General features: G+C 41.4%; 1 protein-coding gene across 1 annotated transcript; it reads right to left on the bottom strand.

The window, feature by feature from the left end:
• Nucleotides 1-5713: 5713 nt before the first annotated feature.
• LOC135488414 (uncharacterized) lies at nt 5714-14877 on the bottom strand. The gene is made up of 5 exons (XM_064773019.1): nt 14567-14877; nt 9572-9760; nt 9263-9402; nt 9004-9075; nt 5714-8690 (listed from the first exon to the last, which is right to left on the bottom strand). Exons 2-5 carry the CDS (start codon nt 9753-9755, stop codon nt 8520-8522), a joined length of 567 nt encoding a protein of 188 aa, XP_064629089.1. The 5' UTR covers nt 9756-9760; nt 14567-14877; the 3' UTR covers nt 5714-8519.
• Between the last annotated feature and the right edge of the window lie 1283 nt (nt 14878-16160).

Genomic DNA, 16160 nt, shown 5'->3' with positions numbered 1-16160 from the left:
TTATCCACGTATCACATGTTTGTCATGTGATATATCTGCCAGGCACTGAATCGGATCTCGTCGGCGGATGGCACGTTGCCGAGATCTTCTCAAGAACAGATCGGGTGGAGACCAGCAGCTGCTACTGTCGGCTTGATATCAAGTAAACATATTATTAATGGACAGTCACCACAAATATGGTTATATTGTATATTGGTTTTGGAAGGACGCTGTACTACATGGTACTACATGTTACAACTTGTAACACTTTCGAAAAGAAACAACACACACTGAAAGCAATGTTAGAAAAAAACAGTCTCATTCTATGGGATGATGATTCGAGGAAGTTCCCTTTGATTGTCAGCGCCATGTCAGCTATCTCAATATGGCCGCTTGGCAGCCATCTTGGCAGCGTACATTGTACTTCAACTTACGACACATTTTAGCGAAATTTTCTTTATTTAAGGAAGCCATCAGTTCAAATGTAGATGAACAACCAGAAAAACTCAATGGTAGTCATCAAGTGCACTATACATTGAAGAACGCATCGTGTTACAACGTGGCTTCAAACTGACGTCACATTGAGCAGCCAATGACGTATTTTGCAGTCTGATCATCAGGGCAGTCAATAAAAAACGGAACTGCGCTAGGGTGGAGGTTGTATCTCTTATGATTGTCTCATCCGTGGTGTAATTACGTCTCATCCGATGCGGTCAAATGGCATTTGTAGGTGATCGCGTCTTGGTGAGACATGACATGGTGCAGTACTCCGAACATGACATGATCGTATTAGCCAAAGACTATTGGCAAAGCTGTCTGAGCCCGGCCAGTCCGATACATCCGGATAAAGGTCAGATGGACAAGTGTCGGATGCTATGCGCCTTCAATAAGGGCTGGATTGTGTCCTGTTCTTGACAGTATGCTGTATCGACTTGTAGGCAATTGGCAGTGACATCAGGTAAATCATACAAACCAATAATGTTACGCCGAAACCAGTTTTTGGATGGGCAGATATGAGAAAGCATGGGCAATAAAACTTCAGAGTCGGTTAAGATCACCCGAAATCCTGCCTCAATACTTCCGAGATCAATTTGAAGAGAATTACCTTCCATCAGCCACTAAGACAACCTTGCATCTGTCAAGCTCGGTTACTTTGCTGCCAATCGCGAAACATTCATTACACGATTCGCGAAAATTTCTGAAAAAAAATCACGTTTTCAAGACTTTCATTTGCTCCTATTGGAAAAACTCCAATCCGTGCGGCGGCGATTCCAAAGATGATGGCAAGAACAACCGATATTTTACTATTACCTGTAAGCCTCCCTTTAGGTGTAGAATTGAATTACTCCGATATAGCCGCCAGGAACTTGCTGCGAGCCATATGACACGCATAAGATATTTCCATATTCATCCTCATCGTAGCTAGCATCCACATGCACCAGTGGTAGCTTGATATAAACTAAGGTATACAATGGTAACAAATCAAGGACCCTTTTCGCAAAAAACACAATATTTCCTGGCGCCGAAGGCTGAATTTGAAAATTGCTCAAATTTCACCTCTTCTGAGTTATTTCTAAATGTTCTGTCAAATTATTCATCATCACGATTGCTGCAAGAAAAAAAAGTCGTTCTAGGAAAGTTAAAGGTTACCCGCGGCACTTCCTACCTCGCACAGTACGGAAATCTATCCGACTTAACCAGCTACAGAGGCATTATAAAGAAACATTCTTTTACTCAGACAGCCTCATCTTATGATTTATTTAGCATTTTCCCCACCGCAGTTAGCTTGGGGCTTAGTCCGGGGCAGTGTCATTTGCATATGATAGTTATTACAATATCATTTTTTCAGATGGGTATTTGATGTTGTCGAAATTTCGGTGATTTTTAGTCATTTTTTGTTTCCTTCACTGTGCCCGAACAGTGAGTAAAGAAGTAGTATCTGTTGGTACTTATAGTATAGACGATCCGTAATTACATGTACATTACCAGGATCAATTCCATTGCAATACCTGCTATAATATTTCAGACATGTGGTTTTGCTCGGCATCCGATCGTCTAGTGCTTGTATAGCCTTGAAACCAATTGCACAGTGTTGGTCAGCCAGAAGAGCCCCATAGCAGCACCGTCGGCTGTGGTAATCATAAACCAATGTGTTCTGTTATTCAGTGTGGTGATGTTATCAATCTTTCACAAGTACAAAATTACTTGTCAAGACATCAATTGAATAATCTTCCGCCTCTTGCCGCTGGCATATTGACGCCAAGCAGCCAGCGAGGCTGGAACGCGTCTATAACTTCTTAGACGTTTAATAAGACAGGCATCGCTAGTGTTTTCCTGCATGTAAGAACAGATACGTCTTCACTCGACATGGTGATACTTTGTGGAATGGCTGGCATTGCACTGATGAAGCGTGACCGTTGTCAAGTGTTCAAACCAGTGATTACTCCGCTAAAACATGACGAAGCAGTCAGAGTGATTGGCACATCTCTGATGTCCTTCTACTTGGAATGCTCTCGACATGGTCTCCCGATTGAGTGTTACGCCTAATACTGAAGCTGGAGCTACTCGGGTTATTGCAATCCGATGATGCAAACGGATTTCGATGCGATGCCGACCAACAGATGTCAGCGACCCCTGCTGTTATCGTGCAAGCAATTATTGCTTTCTCATGTCCGATCTAATGAGGAGTGTACATCCTTCGACATAGCATGCCTTGGGATCCTTCCTAAAATACACTCTTCGCACTGTTATTGAGCGAGTGTATTTCAGGAGCGATTCAAAGGCCTACTATAAGAGAGGATGCATGGGTCCGACAGCGGAAAAACGGAGTTAACGGCCCTATTGTGTACATCGGACCAGTGTGGTTCACGGCTCTATGACACGTGTGCGGAGTGTAAAAACGAGAGGCTTACGTGTTCACGTGGAGATATTCTGCATATTGGAGAAACTGAGAAAATGTTGACTGAATTACATTATTTATTTAATTCTACAGTGTATTAGATAGCTCAAAGATCATACAGAGCAATCGGGGCTGAGTCGCCCTGTAGATCATCAAAAGCAAATGTAATAGCACCAATTTCTGCATACGGTTGCAGTGTCTGATGCCTACAACAGATTTTGTCGGCAATTTTGTGTGATGGCTCGAATGACACGGCACCATGCAATTTGACAATAATTATGGGTAATTTTCTCATCGTATAAAAAACTATACGAACAATTTGAAACGGCGGGTGGCTCGAATTACTTCGAAGGGATTGAATGTGTTGGTGGCCGGCCTTGATGAATATCATTCAGATTAAGTCCGTTTGTATAAATGCTCTTCGTTTATGATTATTGTTGATGAGAGAGATTGCGGATTGGCAGCGTATTACTCAGATTTCAATATTGGAAAAGCTATAAACCAGTCACTTTGTCCTGTACTTGGCTTTCATTTCTAATTCAGTCATTGTTCGGGCAGTCTACTCTCAATAATAGTTCATGAAATCTCATTCTATTTTGCACATGTATTCGAATATCATAATTTGTATACCTTTCTGTGATAACCCTTATTGGGTTTTATATGGAATTTAAAAAATTGAAATTGAAGTTGAATTAGTTTATTCAGCATCGTGACCTATTTCCTCCGAGGCGTAATGGCGATGACATCCACGTCCGGATACGCCGTGAGCAGTACAGAATATGTTTACTACGTTACCATCATGCAGCGGATTGTGTACCCTCCCCTTATTGTTATCGGCATAGTCGGCAACACCATCAGCTTCTTCGTCATGAACCTACCTTCAAATCGTAACAACCTAATCTGCTTCTACATAAGGACTCTAGCTATTTCGGACACGTTGACTCTACTCTGTTGGCCCCTTCCAAGGTTGGTGAAAAATTTGCGACCAGATTTTCTAAAGTCGCGCCTCTACGGAGACGTTAACTGTCAACTGTTCTATCTTTACAGTTTCATTGTTTATAATATTTCTATTTGGCAGATATTGATCATTGCAATCGATCGATTTATTGTTGTTAGATTCCCCCTAAAGGCAGCCCAGTGGTGTACGATGCGGAAGGCACGAATTCTACTGGTTTGTAACATTATTTCGCACGTGGTTATTTATTTACCGAATGGTTTCAGGAGATCTGAAAAAGATGACAGCGGGTATTACTCCCTCTGTGTCCTTCCGTATTATTTTAACTGGTACGCTCTGGGATTTGGCATACTCGACTCTATTCTCGATGTATTTCTGCCACTCGGGCTTCTGTTCATTCTAAACATTGCTATCATTGTCAGTCTACAAAGGCGTGGCGACAAATTTAAAGACATGGCTTCTGGCGGTTCGAAAACACGTCAGAAGCAGGAACGATCTATGGCCATCATGTTAATAGTAGTGGCGACCTCTTTGCTTATTCTTCTGTTGCCCTATACGGTAGACTTCTTGGCCTGGCAGTGCTGTCTGGAGAACGTTATGGCCTCCCAACCAGACCTACGCGAATTAAGCTTCGAAATCGGAGTTGAATTAACCGTCGTCAACACCGCCATCAACTTCTTTTTGTATCTAACAAGTAGTTCCAAATTTCGCAGCGACGTCAAACTTCTTTTTGGGTGTGGCGAAAAGAGAAAGGATACGTAAGCAGGCAAATATGACGCCAAAGACACCCTCTAGTAGACAACACACGAACCAGACGAAAGGACAGATTCCAGATTGTATATCACAGCGCCAAAGAATGCCAAAAGCATTCTGTATCGTTCTGACAAATCTGAGGTACCTCTGATAAGCCATGTTGTCAGGTGTTGGTTTGAATAATAAATTCAAGTTTTCGCCGGACGACATAAGTATACGGGGATTCCACGGCACACGTTGTGATTTTCGTTGCACAACGGAGATTTATATATTGCAGCATTGTTTTCACTGCAATTCTTGTCGCAAGATGACCAACGTGTTGTGATTACCTGGGGCGTTAGGGTTTACGCATATCAATTTGATTGGAACAATATTCATTACACGGCAGCAACGATAAAAGCAGCTGAAATAGGGTGACCGAACGAGGGCGCCGTTTTGGCACGGCGTATACCGGCAGATGTGATCCAACCACGATTGTACTATCCGCCGATATTCGCTGTGAGGCAGAACTGCATGCATGCTTCTGTTTCGGCCTTGTGTTTCGGCGTTCAAATGCAAGTCTTTCTTCACGTGGGCCAGAGCAACACTGGCTGTTCTTCAATCAGTTATAGATGGCGCACTGACTGATGAAGGCTCAATCAACCACCCGACTGCGTTAGCCCATAATTTCCGGTTAACTGTTAGTCCTACGAGCGCACAGTTGTTTTTAGACGAAATTTTGCACTCGTATTTCTACCAAATAACTGATGTAATGTTTTGGAGTGTTTCCTCTCATTGGTGGGAAAGCTGAAAGACACATCGACATGGTAATTTTCTCTGTTTTATTCTATTGAAAAGCGATGGTCTCTCTTTTATGGAACACTGAAACATGGAGAAAAGCCGGAACTCGTGTGTAATCAACGTTCGATGTTTAGTCAGTGAAAAAAGACAGGCTAAAAATGGCACACCCTACATCATACTCCCGCCGGTATACATGTACCTTTCTTATTCTAAGCAAATCGACGTACGTCATGTTAAACCACCAGGCGGAAACAAGATACACCTGCACTGAAAGGAAATATGGGAAATAGGAAATATTTTCCAGGGTCAAGCTCATGAGGAGAGAAAAATTACACAGTCAACAACAATTTTATTCACTCTGAAAGTTTATTAACGTTACATATTAAATATCCAGATAAGACAGACGAGTAATCATGGTTACGATTCCCTGACAAATATCAGTGCATAGATTCATCTCATGCGACTAAATTACAAAATGGAATTAAAATCATTAAAAACATAGAAATGTATATGAAAGTTGAGGTAAAAATACTACCAACATGTTGTAACAACGATTTGTTGTTTATAATGCCACTGATGCACTTCTACTCATGAGACTCAGAACGCTCTTAGAGCTGATTACAGGGAGACGTATAGACTACAAAAATACAAATTTTGTAAAATGACATGTTGTTCTCGACTGCTTTCAAATATAATTTTTACCAAAGTGTTCAATGAAAAATACAGACTTTCTAGTTGCCGAGGAGGGATCTATGGGGAAGTTTATACAACCAATCAAAGGTTCCCATTTGCAGTCAACTAAAATAGCGTAAATAGGCTAAGACTAACAACATTGTTCACTGTAATATCTTCAAAGGAGAATGAAATGGTGACATTTTTGCAATCAAGTGTTTTGTGATCGTCTCTAGACCTTACTTGTGCCACTGAAGAAGTCCCATCTAGCCACTTATGATTACGCCCTAAAATAGGGCTCAGGCACCGTGAATTACACTGGACTTCGTCAGGACAGTGTGAGCGTTCGGACGGTAGTGTCGTAGTGGCGAACATTGCGCCGCTTAATCGTTCTCGAAGAGACTGATGACAAAATAAAGAAATTTAATGAAAATAAGCCCATTACGGACGGAAAACATAGATAATATCGCCTAATGGTACCACCCTGGAGTATCCAACATATAAAGGCAAAAACGTCGATTTGAAACGAAATCGTGAAACCCTCGAAACATAGCTCCTATAATTCAGTTGCGAAGAAAATTACAAGTTCACCCATGTTGTGCTTTCAACATCAAAACATACATGTCATGTTAATGTGCTGCGACCTCGCCAAATTGATTGTTCGCTTAACATTAATCGTTTAACCCCAACACGGGATGCTCCCAGTGACATATTCGACCACCAACTGCGGACATTGATGCATGCAAAAACGCAGACAATATTATATCTTTTCTTCAACCAAAACTGTTTCAGATTAATTGATACAATCAGAGAAGTATGATGTTTTTTGTCTTTCATACTCGTTATTACTGCAATGGTAACTTTTCAAAAATGGTCAAATTGATTTTTAACTAATAAAAGTGTCACTAGGGGAGCATCAGGCTAAGGGGTGAGAGATTACCGTAATTGACAACCTACATGTAGAATCAAATTGGTGTGGCCTAAAATGCCATGTTTATAGCTACCATAGATATATATTCATATATAACAAGTAAATTACAACGATTAAGAACATCCTGTAAAGACATAATATGTTTCTAACTTCTTAAAAATCTATCAACAATAGAACAGGACATTTTGATATACATGTACATGTACACGCACTAGTATTAAAAAAGAAGCTCTGTTTCTGGCGTCTCGTGTGTATCTTCGCACGTTGTTATTACAAAGGACACGCTTCCGTGAAATATATTGTGTAAAATGCATTGGAATTGTCGCGATGTCTAATAAAACTCTGAAATATTACACAGTAATACTCACTGCCAATTATGCATTAGCCCAGCCAACCCGTCTATGGTTACCAGGTACAACCAGACGGATGAGACTACACTGGCGCCAAGTGTGCCAGTTCTACGCAGCAACGGCGTCCACTGGAGCCGAGGCCGAGGGCGCAGTATTCATCTGGTCACAATTGAATAAAATCAGCACTAGCAGTATTACTCAAATGCAACACCTGCCTGTAAGTCATGTTGGCGTAAAACATTTTCGGTGGGGGGAGGGGGGCTTGAAGAGAGACCAGGTAGTTGTTTCGGCATCATATTTTGAAAACTAGTGGGAATTCTACGATGAAAACATGTTGACAACTAAAGGATCGGTGCTTCCGCCTGCTAATTACTAGTAGCGGTAAAACACGGCAGGGCAATACAGTCTTCAACTGTTATTATTGTAAAATAGCACAAAATCTGAAGACGAATCTCCAGTGTATTACTTGGTAGAAATCTTTTTCTTCCTTCTCAGACTTGAGAAAAGTAATGATCATAAAATATACCACGTATATAGTCCCACACATCATTCAACACCCAACACCACACCACATTCATTTATGAAATGGTTAACTGAAAATAACTACCACATACATTCAATGCTTCTTTCCATACAATTAGACAACTATAATCAAGCACAAATTGAACCTGAGACTACCTAAAGATTTATCGTCAGCTCAAGCAAGGTGATAGAATGTTGGCAGATTGAAAAAAGACACATTATGGACCGTAAATTCCTATCTCAATATAAGTGAGAGAGAACCAGTGTTCGCTCTTTCTTGGTGGACCTGTATTAGGATGGTTTGGGGACAACAATCAAAACATGCTACTGGTATTCTTTGCCTGTTTTGCTTTGTTTTACTTCGACCGTTTCTACATAGCAACATCATTGCTTGCCTATCTAATTTCTAGATTATCTAAGCGATGTTGCAAGTGCCATGTTGTAAGCTGTAATGAACACATAATGTATATCCTTTAACCCTTCATACTATACATCAGTCTTCCGGCCTGCGCAATGGATGAAGTCATCACGGAAACTAATACGTGTATACTAATACTAATACTAATCAATCTAATACACATAGAAAACAGGTGAAAAGATCGACCCAGTATATCTGTACTTAGGAAATCTTTACATCAATCCAGGAATTCCATTCCAACATCCGGTGATTTGGACCTTCTAGGCCTGTTGGCCGCTTGGAGCAGCCTGGTAGATGACACCACCGCTTGCCTGGGACGGGGCTCCGCAGCACTGACAGACAACCTTGCTTCCAAAGACTATCAGGACGATGGTCAGAATGAACACAAGGATGGCGAAGAACGCGGCGATGCACGATATGATCAGGATAAGCTAAAAAATCAAAGGTTCTCCAAGATCATTTAAGTGGCTTAGATTACGGTTATCAAGTACAGTTAACGGCTAATCTTTTTAAGGTTGAGATTCGTAAAAAGTTCTGAAAATTTTTTAATTTTTTTTTTTTAATTTGGCAGATTGCGAAATTCTTTGTTTTTCCAATCAACATTTTTTGGCAAATTTCCGAATCGATAGAATGTGCAATTTTAGAACGTGCAATCGGGTGGCCTATATATTATCTTGACAAAACCTTATGGGAATATTTACATGTATACAGTATCTGGCCAATATTTATTGCACATGTACTTACTACAGACAATTGTCCACCCCCATGAACGGCCAGGAGAGTCCCGGTTAAAATCCATACGGCACGGTAAATGAGCTGGAAGAAAGGAAAAAATTATATCAAGGAACGAAAAGAAAATGGTGATGCTGTACTGCCGAGAAATTGTGATAACTTACAGGGACCACGAAAATGTTGTGAAATTGTCACGTTCCAAGTCTTTTATATATACTGATGATATCAAGAACTACAAAAACAAGAAAATGCCTTCTCGACACTGGCTTACCTGACCAAAGGAGTTAACCAATGCAAAGACGGCAAATATGATCATTGCCACTACACATGCCTGTCCTTTCTGTTGCTTGAACGCAGCATATGTAGCAAGGAAACCAACCAAGCCATACAGCAAGAATGCGACGATAAGTTCTGGAATAAATATGAGAACATCATTATTTTTTTAAGATGATAATTTGAATGTATTTGATTGTATTCTTAAGTTAATAATTAGAATGTATTTGAGTCCACCTGCATCTGAATAACAGTTTTTGAAGATCCCTCTATTACCAAAATACATCAAAATACGGAATGTGTATACCTATTACTCCACCAAAAGCTCCTGTCAAGATTCCGGCGACAAGGAAGCCGATCCCATTGAAACAAGCAATAACAAGCATCATAATGCCGGGGACCTTGGCTCTAGGAATGGTGTAGTCCGCCTCGACATAAGCGGGCTGGCCGACCACCACCATGGGCTGATTGTATGCTTGCTTTTCTGCCATTTTATCTGAAACGATACAAATCACATATTGTAAAGTCTGGTACCATAGAAGAGCGTGATCTCTGATCCCATGATTGCATCGCAGCCTCCACAGACATGACTACACATCCGTATATAGGAACTTTTATACAGTGATTCGTTAATCGTTGCGCACAATTGTGTGAAGGCCTCATAGTCATATGATCATTTTTGTACATTGATGAAAACGGTGAAAATCTGTCGATGAACAAAAAATAAACGATTTTGACTGCCTGAAATACGTGTGCATATTTCGTTGTGCCAAGTAATTTTGATGGGATGGAAACAACCAAGAATACACACATGTTGTGCAGACCGAAGTGACTCGTTTCTTTCAATTCAGTCTTATCCTATACCACATCCAACCTTTGAGCATCCTCGAATGCCAGTGTCGAAGTTTTGTATACTACGCGAAAAAGCAACGAAATCTGACCATTATACAGCCCTAGGGAATTCAGCTGAAGACCGACATGTAGGGTGAAACTTATCGAACTCTGACCCTAAGAACTATTTCAAAGGGCCGGAATAGCGTCGATTGTCTAACGAGGAGAGAGGATCGGCTTTTCATTGACCGATTCATGACCACTTCGAAGAATTTTATCCATTAATTCCTTACGCCAGGTAAGAGCCTACTTAAGCACTTCAGTACGTCAGAGAGTGCAATAGTTTTTCTCATATAGCCAACAATTAGAAGAGTTAGTAACATTCCAATATATATCAACCCCTTGTTTGCTACTAGCCGAGAAACGTAAGTTCAGGTGTGCACTTGCTGAGCTCTTCCATGAAGGGAATGCTTGAGCCCAAGATTTATGAGCAAGTACAAGTAAAAGGTAAATGAAAATCCTATGATCAATCGACCTGAAACTTGGATAACATCCGAACAGAGGGGATTCAACAGCAGAAACTGCAAAGAAAAGTAAGCCAACGCCGTTGACCTATGCAGAAACAACTTGAAGTAAAAAAAGTGTAGCAGGCTACATTGTCTGATAAAGTGTTTTGGGTGTAAAATATTTCCTTGGAGTTCTCTAAACCAATGGGAATGCGAGATCGAAGTTTCCATCTTGAATGCGTTATTGTACAAGGGTGATTATGTATTTAGCTGAAATTGAAGACATTCCAGCCCCACATAATCGGAAATCAAACTCCAAAGTGTAATGTCGCACCAATACTTATAAGGCACTACTCGACCCATTTTACAGCTATATAATCTTCTCCAGACACTCACTGGATAAGCTTAGACACAAAATATATTGCATCATCATAGAATCTTCCATGGGCCCGTCAATGATTCTCTGGGGGAACCGCCGTCTGTGCACAGACTCAGCACCGAGTCAAAGTTCGTTATATCTTGGTTTACGCTGTGATAATGTGGTCCAAATACATGTATCCTATCTGACAATTTCCGTTCAAGTCTAACAAAACACTCTCCCCTCCCACTGCAAATTCGACGTCGAAATCGCGTTGAGAAGCCCGAGTAAATGATTTTTGTGACGTCGAAAATCTGTCGAACAAGAAATAAGTCGATGAATTGTGAGAAGAATTCCTTTCGAAGCGTCCCACATGTCCGGGGAATAGGCGATTCCATTATGCGCAGAACCATATAACATAATCCGTTGGGGAAATGATAAGACCAAACACTTCTTCCGGTGGGGGACATTTTCTACTTCTACACCGGCAATGATATGTATCGTTTAATTGCCCCAATATAGCCCGAACATCTCCGATATCCACTTGCCATTAATGGAACAAGTTCTGGTGATTAGGTTTGTCGCACGATTAGTCTATATCAATGTGCCATTCTCTCAGTTGGTTGCTGTGGGCAACACTGTAAAATCTCCCATGAGGCACCAAATTCCGGCTACATTTTATTTGAGATCTGTTCACAAAGGATTGATGGAGAGTGTTGTAAATGAAAATATGTTGGTATAAAAGCATTTTTTATCAGAAGCTACGGAAAAAAATTTGATTACAGGCTGTCACTCTTCAACTCTTCACTGACTTCAATGAAATACAGCTCTTAAATTATCTATTTATAGTGACCGTGATGCGTGTAGCCATACAATATTTATTATGCCGCGTTGCCACTGACATTTTAAATGCATTGACACTGTACACTTTTTTCCATTACAATTACATACATCTAATTTAAATAAGCCAACATCCAGATTGATGCAAATTGTATCGAAGTAACAGCAAGAACATTCTGGGTCAATTGTTTATCCATCCTCCCTCTATAGCAGACCTTGTGTCAGTCATGTCAATGTGTGATTTCCAAAACCAAATTGGAATCTTCCATATATAGCCTAGGAATTATCTGGCTTCATCACTGAGCTATACATGTATATCATGAAGCGAGATAGATGGTATTGCCATAGCAACCATTAGTCATGGACGGGTGTAAAACCGGAGCATTTGCAAAGCCTGAACAGTCTTCTCAGGGTTGATTATTAATGTAGACATAGACTGATCTGTTGTCAGCATCAGCACGAATGTGAGAAATTTCCACGAAGACCCCACACTTGGATAGCATGCCCGTCGCACACGCTGCAAACGATGAAAATAAGACAGCACTTGCCTACAATCATCATCCGATGCATACTCATTGATCGGGGGTGAAAAGTAGATGATTTAAACCATTACACAACACACCTTTATGCTATTTGATGCTGGAATATCTTATTGTGGTTTTCGTAAAACACAGTTTACACCGGCAAAACTTTCAACTTCAACAAAACTACAATATTCCAGCATCAAACAGGAAGATGTGTTGTATAATGGTTTAAATCTCACCCCCAATCAATGAGTATGCATCTGTGCTATTCTGTACATGCGTCTACATGTACATGTACATGTTTTACGAGTTTTACGTCACAGATTTGCTTCCTTCTGATTGGTTGAAAGTTTTGCTGATGCACACTGTGTTGCACGAAAGGTTTAGGAAAAAAGTTCGCAGCCCGGCGTTGGTTTTGTGATTTACTACAATATGCATTTTATTTACCTGGGTACACTAAATCACATTTTTCTCAGCATACATTTTTCTGTTCATGACAACAGAATACATGTATAGCCTACATATTATCTATTCTCTATTTCCTATTAACCACTGCTGCATCCAGCGTTTCCCTGGTGATTCATCATTATACACAGTGTATATATTGTTCTGATAATAGAGAAGAGCTATACAAATCAGTAATATTAACAATTACGGGCAAACTCATCCATGAATATGAGCATTGGGAGCTCGCCTGCAGCCGCTGTGCTATTACCAGACAAAGGGCTCATTCAGCATCCTAAGCGGTGAGCGTTCATAATCATACATTAATTTGCGAGCAGTATTTTGATGGATTCGAACTGCACCACACATATATTATTAAGCTAAGAGGAGATTAGGCCAAGTTAAAAGACGTGGCATTGGGTGATATGAATAAAGAGTAGTAAATGCTTTTATCTAAAACTCCATGTACATTTACACTTGGCCTTTCTGTACAAAATTGAAGTAAAAGCATTTGCTAGCCTTTATTCATATCACCCAATGTATGTGTACAGTACATACTAGTCTAGGACATTGAGTCCCAATGGCGCTACAGTGTGCAATCTATGGATCCATCTGATTTCGATGGTGTCACTGAGTGCAGCACTTTGGGGCGATTCTGGGTGGGCGTGGATGAAGGACAGGACTGATATGGACACATCATCAACGCCTGCGTGGTTATGGCTGGTGAAGTGCCGGCCGATGGTGTCATCTTTGTTGCCCTTGGAGATATTGTAAAAGTGTTTTACAAATCTGTCCATGAGGCGGAGCTTGGTTTGACCAACGTATTGTTGGTTGCATCTTTTGCATGTGATGCAGTAAATGAGGTTACTGCTTTTGCATGTGATGTGTTTCATGGCCGTGTATGAGCGCGTGGTAGTTGTGCTGCCGTTCCTTCCCGTCAGGTTGAGTTTGGTTCTTGACGTCAGTTCCAACACCCCACACGGTTTAAGAGAACAAGCGAAGACTTTCGAGTCTTCACAACGGTCACACAAGCCAAGCTGGTCGCATCTCATCGCATTGCCACGTCAAAAATATGGGCAAGGCCAAGTTGGCCAGATTACTGGTAGGCCTACTTTACAGTATACATAAATACCAGAATCGTTTGCGGCCGATTATCGGACGGATGGGCCCCTTAACATTGACTATTATAAAGGATAGCTTCAAGCCAGATCGTTGGAAAACTCCATACTCAGAGACCAAGGTACCCAACTTGTGGGCAATCAATGCATGGACGACATCAGCTTCTCCGTATGTGGCATAGCAGTTCTGCTCAGGAATGCGAAAAGATGATAAAGATAGTACATGTACAGTGAGAAAGTAGAACAAGGTCACCGCCAAACCGCAAGGCTAGGGATTTTCGTTTAAAAATAGATATTTCTAATTTGAAAGTCCTTTATTGTATCAATGTATATATAGGCATTTAACAGGCAGTAAACCCATACATCTCATAATTAATCGTATACATACACGATTAACCCCTCCGCCATTATATATCAGCCGGGATACTTACTTGATTTGCATATATACCTGAATCATGATGTAGGTATTAACATTTGAAATATATGTAGTACCAGAATCCATTGGTATCCGCCCGCCCTTATAAACACCGAACCCGCGACCATCTGCCAGCGTCCATCTATTTCTTACGGAAAAGATCCGTTTTCTTTCCTAAAAACTACATGAAAGCGAAACGTTTCTGTCAGAAAAACACTTAGCAAGATTCTTCACCATGCATGCATAAAAAACCATCATCAACTCACCCTTAATCTCAACAAACGCGAAGAGCAAACGTCTTTCGAACTCAATCAATCTGCGCTATCCTCCAGTGCTACTCCCTCTAGTTACTCTAAGCACCACCACAATGTTTTAATACACGCACGAGCCTCCAGTTAACCAACCCCCTTCCGAGCTACACATTATGCACGCAACGCACTGTATCACTAGTTTGATCATGGCGCTGTATATCATGTGAATCAAATTTTATCCGGGGGCGTTTACATCAGAGATTTGTTGGGAGTATTCTTCTTCATTGATTGCCCAGAGTGTGTTTTATTTACCGAAACGATTTCACCAGCGGCTCCAATGCAGGGGCCTGTACCTTTTACATCGTCCACCATCCTAATTAGGCCGTTAGGGTGAGGAACGAGGCCGGTGTAGAAGTTTAAAATGTCCTAGGATAGAATGCCCGGGAAACAAAGGATTCTATTATGCGCTTCAATCTCTGCTATTGACGGTCAGGGTCTCTATAGAACCATATTGCAGAATACAATAGGGCCGGCGAACACTTTTTCCAGGGGGCAATTGTTACTGTTACACCGGTTAGACCAATACTTCGTCCCCAAAAGGGACGAAACTGAGAGGGGACGAAGTGGTGCCTTTGCGATTGGTTGACGAAACAATGGCCTGATTGGTTGGCTAGCCTTGTGACGTCAAACTATATTTACATCGAGGGGTTTCCTGGTTTTTTTCTTCGTGCGTTTGGGCTAGAATTCCTTGCGGATGGGCTAGAGGCCGGTCCACTGCGTCCGGAGTGTACCATCAAGGGGAGGGGGGTTGTGAACATGCTTTTCGGTTGTAATAATGAGTGGAGACCATTAATTCATATTGTCTCATCGCTTTTCAGATTTTGATTAAAACCGTTCAATGCGAAGAGAGAATCCCTCTCTCGTTTAAATGACCATGACCGCAGCTCTGTGTCCCCCCCCCCCCCCAACGGAAATTCGATCTCTGACCCAATCCCCGCAATTTGGTCGGAGATAGCATCGCCATCTTTGGTCAAGCTTTGAACTGCTCCTGCAACGATCGCCTAGTAGTGTTGCCCTGTCATACACGGCTGGTCAGAGGAAGGGAAATGTTCAAAAAATAAATCGTCGATAAATTACTTTTACTCACTTTGTACTTCGATGTTGGTAGCTTTTCGCAAGGTTTGCGATTACTTTTTTGCCCCGGCCTCACCTGGCAGTATTCCGGCCTCGCCCAATACCCATGCAGTCTATTGTCTTTCAACAAAGCCCGCTCGCACCTTGGGCCTAAATTCCCATTGTTCTAACTTGAAGTCTTATCAAAGGGTTATCAGAGCAACTCTTGATAACATCGACCCCCACGAAACAACTTTCATGAGGGACAACAGGCCTTCCCTCCGAAAGGAAGAGTAAACGTATTTTTTAATGTAACTGCTAATGAGTTGCAGAACCTGCCAATTGGCAACCGTTTCGAGTCCGGGAAGGATCCTCGTTTTGCAAGTTGTCGCTAATTCTTCGGGGGGGGGGGTAGTTGTCGACAAGTCAAGCGGCAGATCCCTCGCAGCTCCCTGATTCGACTATGCCATGGAGATCTTGGATTGCCAATAATTGG

This window comes from Lineus longissimus, chromosome 5 (genome assembly GCF_910592395.1).
Source record: "Lineus longissimus chromosome 5, tnLinLong1.2, whole genome shotgun sequence".
Taxonomy (NCBI): domain Eukaryota; kingdom Metazoa; phylum Nemertea; class Pilidiophora; order Heteronemertea; family Lineidae; genus Lineus; species Lineus longissimus.
This window is presented reverse-complemented; position numbering and strand designations above follow the sequence as displayed.